General features: G+C 48.4%; 1 protein-coding gene across 1 annotated transcript in view; it reads left to right on the top strand.

Moving 5' to 3' along the window:
- Positions 1-1794: 1794 nt before the first annotated feature.
- Positions 1795-12244, top strand: part of LOC123152203 (diacylglycerol kinase 5) — a 58419-nt gene continuing 47969 nt past the window's right edge. The window contains exons 1-6 of the mRNA XM_044571811.1: positions 1795-1998; positions 3043-3259; positions 3325-3447; positions 3539-3667; positions 4042-4127; positions 4321-4444. Of these exons, the coding sequence (XP_044427746.1) occupies positions 3044-3259; positions 3325-3447; positions 3539-3667; positions 4042-4127; positions 4321-4444 (678 nt within the window). The 5' untranslated portion in view covers positions 1795-1998; position 3043. The remainder of the gene's footprint in view (positions 1999-3042; positions 3260-3324; positions 3448-3538; positions 3668-4041; positions 4128-4320; positions 4445-12244) is intronic.

Genomic DNA, 12244 nt, shown 5'->3' with positions numbered 1-12244 from the left:
GTCGATGAGTAGATAATTGGCAGCGCTAGTGTAGGACTATCGATGCTCGCTCTATGGCGAGTGGGGGAGGTGCACTTCTTCCCATGGCGTGGAGTCCACGTGGGCTGGCATGATTTGAAGGGCGCGCCTTCGCAACAAGCTCACAATCTTTGTACTGCTTCTAGTGTCGGATCGGCTCAGCACCTGGAAGAACTTGCACCACGAGAATTACTCCCCCTCAACCCTCCATGAAAGGTGTGGCAATATCAAGGACGAGGATCACCTATTCCTCCTGTGTTCGGTGGCAGCGGCGGCCTAGCGGGTGATTGGGGCTTGCCATGTCTATTTCTTCTACCACTGCTCTACTTGCGTCTCCTCCCTCCGTCAAGGTCGTCGCGGGGGCGTGGGATGCTGTGAGAAGCATTATCCTCTAGCACATTTGGAAAGCTTGCAATGACTTGGTGTTCAACTCCAGGTTGTGCATTGTGGAGGCCTTGCTTTTATCGTGAGGTTACGGACAACAGCCCGTGGAACTATAGGTTCATGTTGAAATATATTGCCCGGGTATCTCATCCGTTTAGACTTTAGGAGCAACTGGCTGGAGTATGAGTTCGGTATGGTATCAAAGCCAAATAGGTCTTGAGATCAAGACTTTAGCATCACATTATTAAAAAAAGATTCCACTGCCTACATCGATCTCACGTCTAAGGAATTGAATAGCCTAGATGTGAGGGGGAGTATTGACATATATTTCCTACCTCTCTACATCAGTTCGGATTTTTGGAGCAACTGGGTGAAGCATGAATTCAATAGTTTCATAGCAATCAGGTTAAGGAGGGCATTGCGGCCTTGCGGAATTGTGTTATATCGTCTGTCTAACATGTGGCCTATCCCCCCTTCCTTTTGTAGCTCTCAACTGTGCTATGTATTCGATGGCTCGCCAAGCTTTTTAGGTAATACAACAAGACAACAAGTGGTGGGGACGTGGTTCCCCCCTACGACTGATAGAAAACTTCAAACTTGTTAAGTAAGGTTTGGCCACGAGGTAAGAGCTAGCCACTTGATTTTGATTGCAATCTAACTATCAAAGAAACAATGGCTACCTCATAGAGGAAGCAATCATAGTATGCAGTGTGGTGTGGCGACACACATGGGGTGGGTGCAGGAGACATGTAGGAGGAGAGGGTTGGGTGCCACAACATTGGATGTGATCCTCGACATGAGCTTGTGCTGATTGTGAGCATGAAATGTGACCCCCTACATAAGTGCCCCCCAATCCTCGCATCATCCCCTCCAGGGCGACTCCGTGGACTAGGATTACACCGGCCGCCCCCATACCCCTCCATGCCTCTCTTGTCACGCCGCCGACTATTATGTGGTGGTGACAAGGCCTCTCCCACCTCCCCCCTCCATCCCCGCATTTCATTCTCTGGCTTCTTCCCCAACCAAGGCGATGTGCTCCAATGCAAATTTGGCTGCTAAGCAATTGTGGGAGTCTGGCTCGTGCGTTTGGCGGCACTGTTGGTGCCTTGAGCCCAGAGATCCCTGTCAGGACATGGGTCTGCTAGCATCGTGCACCATCAACTTCGACCAAGAGCGTCGGTCGTGGCCATGTCTGACGTGCTTCGCGTTGGCATGGTGCGCCGACCCCTCACTGGCATCCACATATATGCATTTCTTCCCCCCCCCCCTGTGTGTCATGTTGCATTGTAGTATTTGTTAGGTGTGCTAGGAATCACCCTATATTTGGTTTGGCTTTATTTATATCTTGACTGGAAATATTTCTTCTGTGTGTATTTTTGGAGCAAGGAACAGTACACAGGTTGGCCCAAAACGATTGAGAAAGAGCGGGTGAATCCAGAACGGGAGCGCCTCCGATCCTCCCTCTTCATCGCTCTCCCACCATACCACTCGTCCTGCTCCAATTCATTCCCCTCCAAATCGGAGCATCGGATCAACCACACACGCCCTAGATCTCGGCCGCGCGGAGTCCGTACAGGGCGCACCTCGGGATCTCAGGTACGCAATCACACGGCCGACGCGGCGCGCGCTAAATTACTCTTATCTAGGCATCATGATTCGGGAATTCCCTGTTTAGCGAGCACCTTGGTGATCAGAATACCTTCTGTATAGCCGTTTGGTGAGTGATTTCGCAGTGATAGATGCATGCATGCATCCGTGTTCTTGAGAAAAAATGGTTATTATTTTTGTTCTTGAGGTCCGGGCGCGTTGATTACACATGTTAATTAATCAGGTAAACCAACAAGTTGCAGCCTAGTTTTGGCTTCTTTTGTATACACAGGTTAAGGCTGTATTATTATTGATTTATGGAACGATCGTACAAAAACCAACGTTAAATACACTACACTCTAGCAACAATCAGAATTGCATATTTTCATTTTGAAGCACCGATTGTTATCTGCATGTTAAATGGGTTATCTTCATCTGCAATGTTGTGACAAGATTATTGCATATCTTGCTGCATATTATTTATGCTTTTCCTAAGAAAAAGGGTGGAATGTCCCCCTCTTATGATTTTTAATTATTATATGATACTCCCTCTGTAAACTAATATAAGAGCGTTTAGATTATTATTTAAGTATTCTAAACGCTCTTATATTAGTTTATGGAGGGAGTTTTAGGATTATAATCTTACGTGATACTTGAAGATTAGGAAGATGGAAGACCGAAATGCTCCAGATCTCCCACACTCATGTTTCTTATATCAATATAGTTCTGGTTGATTGCTAATTCTTACATAATATAAGATCTAGTGGATTTCTAATTCTTACATAATATTGAAATTTCCTATTCTTTTGGAGGAACTAAAGAAACATAAATCTCATGATCGCGGATAATTTAAGGCCTTACCTAGGTTTTTATTTCATGGTTAACTCAATTCCCCTTTTCATTATGCCCTTGGGGTTTTATTTACCCTCTTCGACGTCAATATGTTTGATTCGTTTTCTATGTGATGCTAAATACAACAAATATCATTATACATTGACATTGTAGTTTGCTGAGTTAAACTAAACCATTAAAATGTGTGCACCTATTCTGCAGGATGGAAGAGGAGATAGAAACCCCTAGAGATTTGAAGCCATGTGGGCCTTTGGAGGAGTACCGCATTCCAGATTACGTCTTGAGACCAGATGCCCAACAAGTACTTGTTGATCATGCTCCACAGTGTCCTGTAATAGTGTTCATCAATTCTAAATCTGGCGGTCAACTTGGAAGTAGTTTGATCAAAACATACCGTGAACTTCTGAGTGAAGCACAGGTACTTATTCTGTCTTTGGATTTTGAATTTGGAATTGTTGTCAGAGCCACCGAGTTCTTTTTCAGGTTATTGATCTCTCAGAAGAGACTCCGGATAAGGTTCTGCACCGTTTATATGTGAATGTTGAAAGGCTCAAGATTGAAGGTGACATTCTTGCCGTTCAAATTTGGAGGACTATGAGATTAATTGTAAGTGATACCATCTTCAAGTTATATTATGCGAAGATGATGCCTTTCTTGGCTTTCCATTTCATGCTCTTGACTGAATAGGTTTGGATAGGTTGCAGGTGGCGATGGTACAGCGAGTTGGTTGCTTGGGGTCGTCAGTGATCTTAAGCTTTCCCACCCACCTCCAATTGCCACCGTACCTCTGGGAACTGGAAACAACCTTCCATTTTCTTTTGGATGGGTAGGTGATCAACTAGTGTGTACAGTATGCATGTAAAACAAATTTCATTCATTTTTTATGCCTCAAGTTTGCTCCAACCATTAAAAGCCAAATCATGTTTCTTTATTCTCCATGGTGAAAGGTAGCAGAAAAGAGGTGATTCAACTGAAGTCTGTGCCAATGCATGAACTAGTACTGTGCATGGCGTGAAGCCGTTATGTTTTACTGTTTTATTTGGTTTAAACTTTAAACTGCGGTACATGTAGAAGTTCTTTAATGTCTGTTGGTTTCTTGCAGGTTGGATGCCAATGCTATCGGCTGACAAATTTAGCTCTTTCTTTCACACTTCTGTATGTAGGGAAGTATTATTACTTATCCTGAATTCTACATCGCAGGGAAAGAAGAATCCTTCTACAGATCAAGAGGCTGTAAAAATATTCCTTGGGCTTGTGAAGCATGCAAAAGAGATTAAAATTGATAGGTGCCGCTTTAATATTTTCTTATTCAATTTATTTGATGCATGTAAGGCTTGCTCGAAAGATTTTTAAAATGGTTACCTTGTCAACATTAACAACAACGTATATGCTTCAGTGCTAATTTTATCTCCTCATGCTTCATATGTGTATTTCATGCATGCGCAAGGTACTAATCTGAAGCCCACTTTAATGTTTCAGCTGGCATCTAATTTTGAGGATGAAAGCTCCAAAAGAAGGTCCGTGTGAACCCATTGCTCCCTTAGAGTTGCCTCATTCACTTCATGCGTTCCACCGTGTGTCAAGCGGTGACTCCCACGATGTGGTAAGCATGTATTTATGCAAGTAATGACGTCACACGTTTGGGCGTGGGCCAAGTAATGATGTCACATGTTGATGCACATTCTTCTGAATTAGCACACTTTTGGTCAGTGTTATCTCACCACCACTTCATGTAATTCAAGGATCGTTGCCCAACACGGAAGGAAACATATACTATACCATATATGAAGGGAACAACCCACGCAACACCCCGAGACAACATCTCTTCACCGCAAGAGAATCTCTGAACTATAGTAGCAATATCAACACACCGAGACAGCATCTCTTCACTGCAAGAGAATCTCTGAACTGTAGTAGCTGTTGAGAATAGCAACTTATATTATTAGGAGGCCAACCCCAACATATATACACATATATGAGGATGCCAAAAGGCTACAAGAGGATGCCAAGAGACTAGAATGCAAAAGGCCAAAAGACATCACTTAATATAACTCTAACAACCCCCCCCCCCCTGATGAAGCTATGGACCTAGGGTAGGGGCATGGACCTATCCAAACTGACCTACCCAAGGACATCTCCAGAAGAAATCATCTTTCAATCGACTTGGAGGTGTTCCACTCGACAGACTCGAAGATACTCGACCAAGAAGCAACCACTCGACCAAGACCAAGCCACTCGACAGTCAGGAGACCTAAAGGCACTCCGCATGCTAACTATCGGTTATTAAGTAGCTTTTATGGTCATCATAGCACTTTATTACTAGCGTTACCAGTAACGCCTTGCCTTAATGTACATTGAACCCTTTGTAACGTGGGCTGGCTGGGGTCCTGGCGCACTCTATATAAGCCACCCCCCTCCTCCGAGACAAGGGTTCGCACCCCTGTAATTCATACACGCATAATCCAGTCGACCGCCTCCGGGCTCCGAGACGTAGGGCTATTACTTCCTCCGAGAAGGGCCTGAACTCGTAAACCTTGCGTGCTTACAACTTCTCCATAGCTAAGATCTTGCCTCTCCATACTTACCCCCCTACACTACTGTCAGACTTAGAACCACGACAGTTGGCGCCCACCGTGGGGCGGGTGTTTTAGCGTTTTGTTGGAGGAGTTGCGATCTTTTTCGACCCGAATCATCATGGTTTTCGGCGGAGTTTTGGTGGAGGGCCGCGAGATCCGTCTCGGCGCGCTCACGTTCATCGCCGACGACTCCGCTTGGCTTCAGGAGGCTCCGCTCGACGTGGACGCACTCCCTATCCGTGGGGCAACACACTTTAGCGCGTGCGTCCACGGCGTTCTCCTGCGGCAACCGTCGACCCCCTACTAGTCGGCTCCTGTGTTGTCCTCCCTCCCTGTTTCCCGCCGGTGCAAGCGCTCCGGTCGGTCGAGACTTCAGCGGTGGGTGAGACACGCGGTGGCACGCCAGTCGGCCACCCCTCAAGTCGCGGCGATCGAGCCCGACGAATCCCTCTACGGCCTGTTCGACTGGCTCCGTAGAGACCGCATCCGAGGGCGACAACAGCGATCCGGCGGCGGAGGTTCTGATGGTCGATGGACCGCCCAGTCCTCCCGGTTTTCCCCGCACCGACGGAGGCGCGGGTGGAGGCGACCCGTCGCGTCCCCATGAGGAATATCTTCCCGAGCCTCTCACGTCGCTGCAGAGAGAAGAACTTCGCCGCCAAAACATGGATGCACTGCACACTCCTATTGTTGGAGAAACCCTCGAGGTTCGTGCCTTGGAAGACGCGCGCCTGGCAAACTTGGCCGAGCGCACTCGACTGGAGAACCTCCAGCGAGCACTCGATGAGCGTGCGCGACAACGGGTTCCCGAATCCAGTCGACGTCAGCTCTTCCCCCCCCCCCTCGCAGGTATATCGAACTCCGATTCAGAATTTAGCAGCTGCAGCCCGTATAGCAGAGTCGATTCAGCCTTCCCAATCGGAGGCTGGCAGAGGCTTGCTGCAGATCAGAGCGTTACTCCGGGCAGCAGGAGACCAGAATTCCGCTGTTTCTCAGTCGCGGAACAGGATTCACAGCAGATCCGTTGCCGCGGACATAGTCCAGTCGGCTCATAGCCCAAGATCGCCCTCAAGGCGTGAAGGACGTGGGGACCGGCATAATCAGTATGGGAACCATGAGCAATATGATCACCGATTCGATTGTGATGATCGACGTCGAGTGCCCACCCCTCCCCCGAGGAGCGGGTCGTATGCGCCTCGACAACAGGATGACAGGCGCCCTCGTAGTGTTGGGCGAAGGATTCCAGTCGACTCCAGGGAACCAGGCTTTGATGCGAGGTCCATTCTCGTTCAAGGTTTGGTCGACAGGAATAGAGCTCACCGGGAAGGTCACGACAGAGATGCTCCTGCTAGCAGCAGAGCACATGTTTCGGGGCCAGAGTGCTTTAGTAGAGCCATCAGGGCCGCTGTGATTCCTTCCAACTTCAGGTTGGCGACTGGAGTCAGCAAGTTCACTGGCGAGTCCAAGCCCGATACTTGGCTTGAAGACTACCGAGTGGCCGTCCAGATTGGCGGCGGCAATGATGAAGTGGCCATGAAACACCTGCCTCTCATGTTGGAGGGCTCGGCCAGAGCATGGCTGAACCAGTTAGCACCCAGCAGCATTTACACTTGGGAAGATCTCGCCCGAGTGTTTGTCACCACATTTGAAGGAACATGCAAGAGGCCGGCAGGGCTGACGGAACTGCGGTCTTGCATGCAGAAGCCGAATTAAACCTTGAGGGATTACATTCAGAGATGGATCATGTTGCATCACACGGTAGAGAATGTGCGTGACCACCAAGCAGTCTGTGCCTTCAAAGAAGGCGTCAAGTACAAAGAACTGAATCTGAAATTCGATCGGACCAGAGATATGTCTCTGAACCGGATGATGAAGATTGCCACCAAGTACGGTAATGGTGAAGATGAGGATCGACTCAGGAGTGGCAAGCTCAAATCAGTCGCCCAAGAAACCGAAGGAAATCCCAATCGAAAACAGAAGCGGAAAGCCGAGCCGGCTGCTCCTGGGGAAGCCTTAGCTGTAACCCAAGGAAAGTTTAAAGGGAAACCTAAAGGACCTTGGAACCCCAAGAAAGTTAAAGACCAGGACGGAAATGATGTGTTGGATTTGCCATGTCTCGTCCACACCAAGAAAGATGAAGAGGGTAATTTCATTTACTCGAAACATACCACTCGACAGTGTCGACTCTTGATCCAGCAGTTCCAGGGCAAGCAGCCCAAAGATAAGGAAAAGGAGTCGGACAAAATTGAGGACAAGGAAGATAGTGACGACGGATACCCTCAGGTCAATTCCACTCTGATGATTTTTGCTGATGTTGAAAGCAAAAGTCGATTGAAAGTTATCAATCGAGAGGTGAATATGGTCGCTCCGACGACACCCAGTTATCTGAAGTGGTCTCAGACTGCCATAACATTCGACCGGTCCGATCACCCAACGCACATCGCCACCCCTGGGAAGCAAGCTTTGGTGGTCGACCCAGTTGTTGAAGGCACTCGACTGACCAAAGTCCTGATGGATGGTGGCAGTGGTTTGAACATATTATATGCTGAGACGTTAAAAGGGATGGACATTCCGATGTCCAGACTCGGTGCCAACAACATGAGTTTCCATGGAGTCATTCCTGGGAAGAAGGCTGAATCACTCGGCCAGATTGCTCTTGATGTGGTTTTCGGTGATTCCAAGAATTACCGCAAAGAAAAGTTGACATTTGAAGTTGTAGACTTCCAGAGTGCCTACCACGCTATTTTGGGCAGGCCGGCTTATGCACGCTTCATGGCCCGACCATGTTATGTGTATCTCAAATTGAAGATGCCTGGCCCCAAAGGTGTGATCACTATTACGGGCAATCGGAAGAAAGCGGAAGAATGTTTTCAGAAAGGTTCGAAGATCGTCGATGCTCAGATGGCAGTGGTGGAGTTGCAGGAATACCAGAAGACTGCAGACCCGAGTGATTTGTTGCGAGCCAAGAAGCCCGCTACAGAATCAGCTTTTCAGTCGACTGGCGATACGAAGACAGCTCACATCCACCCGACCGACCCCAGCGCTGCTCCAACTCATATCTCGACAACACTCGACTCCAAATAGGAAGAAGCGCTCATCCAGTTCCTTCATGAGAACTGGGACATTTTCGCATGGAAGCCTTCTGACATGTCGGGTGTTCCCAGGGAGCTGGCTGAGCACCGCCTAAGAGTCGACTCAAAAGTAAAACCTGTCAAGGAACATCTCCAACGGTCTGCCGTCCAGAAGAGAAAGGCCATTGGCGAGGAGGTGGCTCGGCTCTTAGCAGCGGAGTTCATCCGAGAAATTTACCACTCCGAGTGGCTCGCCAATGTTGTTATGGTCCCCAAGAAGGACAAGTCACTTCGCATGTGCATTGACTTTAAACATATCAATCGGGCCTACCCGAAAGATCATTTTCCTCTCCCCCGCATCGATCAGATAGTCGACTCGATTGCGGGATGTGAGCGACTGTCTTTTTTAGACGCCTATTCCGGGTACCATCAGATCCGTCTGTATGGACCTGACGAGATCAAAACAGCCTTCATCACTCCATTCGGGTGCTTCTGTTATGTTACCATGCCGTTCGGCCTCAAGAATGCCGGAGCCACATTCATGAGGATGATTCAGAAGTGTTTGCTCACCCAAATCAGTCGGAATGTGGAGGCGTACATGGATGATATTGTGGTCAAGTCACGGAAGGGTTCCGACCTGCTGACTGACCTTGCTGAAACCTTTGCCAACCTCAGGAGGTATGATATCAAGCTTAATCCATCAAAGTGCACATTCGGAGTTCCTGGCGGAAAATTACTCGGTTTTCTCGTTTCCGAACGGGGAATCGATGCCAATCTAGAAAAAGTCGGTACTATACTCCGAATGAAAAGTCATGTGCGAGTGCACGACGTCTAGAAGCTTACAGGTTGCTTGGCCGCCCTAAGTCGATTCATATCTCATCTCGGTGAAAAGGCATTGCCTCTTTACCGATTGATGAAGAAGTCCGACAAGTTCGAGTGGACTCCTGAAGCTGATGCAGCGTTTGCAGAGCTCAAAGCTCTGCTCTCCACCCAGCCGGTGCTTGCTGCCCCAATCAGCAAGGAGGCTTTGCTGCTTTACATTGCAGCCACAGGACAAGTCGTCAGTATGGTACTTATGGTCGAGCGGGAAGAAGAAGGAAAAACCTTCAAAGTTCAGCGCCCAATATATTATATTTCTGAAGTCTTGACCCCATCGAAGCAAAGATATCCTCATTATCAGAAGCTTGTATATGGGATTTATATGACCACAAAGAAAGTTGCTCACTACTTCTCTGATCATACCATTACAGTCGTCAGCGACGCTCCATTGTCAGAGATCCTGCATAACAGGGATGCAACTGGTCGAGTGGCAAAATGGGCGATTGAACTCCTTCCTCTAGATATCAAGTTTGAGGCAAAGAAATCTATCAAGTTCCAGGCAATCGCAGATTTCGTCGCCGAGTGGATTGAACAGCAACTGCCGACTCAAGTTCACTCGGAGCATTGGACCATGTTCTTCGACGGCTCCAAGATGCTGAATGGTTCAGGTGCCGGAGTGGTGTTGGTCTCCCCCAGAGGAGATAAACTCATATATGTTCTTCAAATCCACTTTGATTCCTCCAATAACGAGGCAGAATACGAAGCACTTTTATATGGGTTGCGCATGGCCATTTCACTCGGCGTCCGTCGCCTCATGGTCTATGGCGACTCATATTTGGTGGTTAATCAGGTGATGAAGGAATGGGACGTCAGAAGTCCAGCCATGACTGGTTATTGCAATGCAGTGAGAAAGCTCGAGAAGAAATTCGAGGGGTTAGAGCTTCATCACATACCCCGACTAAAAAATCAAGCAGCTGATGATCTGGCAAAAATAGGTTCCAAAAGAGAAGCCATTCCCAGCAATGTGTTTTTGGAACACATCCACACACCATCAGTTCAGGAGGATCCCTTCACTGAAGAGGCCCCGCAGCCAAAAAGTGCCACGGATCCGACTGAAGTTGAAATTCCAGCTGTGGTCGACCTGATCATGGAAGTCTTGGTCATCACTCCCGTCTGGACAGTACCGTACATCGCGTACATCCTAAGGAAAGAACTCCCAGAGGACGAAGAAGAGGCTCGACAGATCGTCCGTCGATCCAAGGCCTTTACAGTCATAAAGGGACAGTTATATAGAGAAAGCGCGACTGGGGTCAGCCAGAAGTGTATTACACCAGAAGAAGGTCAGATGATCCTTGATGATATCCACTCGGGGACTTGTGGTCATCATGCGTCCTCTTGGACCATTGTGGCTAAAGCATACCGAGCGGGATTCTACTGGCCAAGAGCCAATGAAATGGCAAAAGAGATAGTCGACAAATGTGAAGGATGTCAGTATTACTCCAATATGTTGCACAAGCCCGCGTCAGCCCTGAAAACCATTCCACTCGTCTGGCCCTTCGCTGTTTGGGGGCTGGACATGGTTGGACCACTGAGAACGGGTAGGAGCGGCTTCACTCATGTACTGGTAGCAGTCGACAAGTTCACCAAGTGGATTGAAGCCAAGCCTATCAAGAATCTTGATGCTTGCACTGCTATCAGTTTCATCAGAGAGTTGATATTCAGATATGGAGTTCCGCATAGCATCATCACTGACAAAGGGTCAAACTTCGATTCTGACAAATTCAGGGCCTTTTGCGTCTCTCAGGACACTCGGGTCGACTATGCTTCGGTTGCTCACCCCCAGTCGAATGGGCAAGAAGAAAGGGCAAACGGCCTAATTCTCAAAGGACTGAAACCCCGATTGATGCGCGATCTCAAGCACACAGCAGGTGCATGGGTCGACGAGCTTCCATCAGTCCTTTGGGGATTGAGGACAACCCCGAACCGATCGACCGGAAGAACCCCATTCTTTCTGGTCTACGGAGCCGAGGCAGTCTTGCCGAGTGACCTGCTTCACAACGCTCCCCGAGTCGAGCTCTACTCTGAAGATGAAGCAGAACAAGCCCGGCAGGACGTAGTCGACCTCCTGGAAGAAGAAAGAGAAATGGCCATGATCCAATCGACCATCTATCAGCAAGACTTGCGTCGATTCCATGCCAGAAACATGAAGAGTCGAGCCTTCCAAGAAGGAGACTTAGTCCTCCGAGTGGATCAGCAGAAACCACACAAACTCGCTCCTACTTGGGAAGGCCCCTTCATAGTCACCAGAGTCCTCCACAATGGAGCATACCACCTCTACAATGTCGATCGCCAGATTGATGAGCCGCGAGCCTAGAATGCGGAGCTCCTCCGCCCCTTTTATACTTGAATTCTCACTCGGATGAGATGTAATAAGAAAAAACTCCTGTAGTTTATTTATCAAAGACAAGAGCGTTATAATTTTCCTAGTGATTATTATTGTTTTTGTTTGCGTGAGAAATCCCCCAGTGGGTGGCTTAGCTATGAATTCGCTTCGCCTAAGTTTGTAAAAATAATTTCCTATCGAGTGGCGAGCCAGCCTCCCACTCGGGGGCTTAGCTGCGAATCCGTTGCGCCTAAGTATTTAAAAAATCCTACCGAGTGGAGAGCAACCCTCCCACTCGGGGGCTTAGCTGCAGTCCAGTACTCGCCTAAGATTCTCTCACTTGGAGACTTAGCTGCAGTCCGGCACTCGCCTAAGTTTGAAAAAATCCTACCAAGTGGAGAGCAATCCTCCCACTCGGGGGCTTAGCTGCAGTCCAGTACTCGCCTAAGTTCTCTCACTTGGAGACTTAGCTGCAGTCCGACACTCGCCTAAGTTTGAAAAAATCCTACCGAGTGGAGAGCAATCCTCCCACTCGGGGGCTTAGCTACAGTCCA

The sequence above is a fragment of the Triticum aestivum genome, chromosome 7A (assembly GCF_018294505.1).
Source record: "Triticum aestivum cultivar Chinese Spring chromosome 7A, IWGSC CS RefSeq v2.1, whole genome shotgun sequence".
Taxonomy (NCBI): Eukaryota; Viridiplantae; Streptophyta; class Magnoliopsida; order Poales; family Poaceae; genus Triticum; species Triticum aestivum.
The sequence above is the reverse complement of the archived record's forward strand: the minus strand, read 5'-3'. Positions and strand labels throughout refer to the sequence as shown.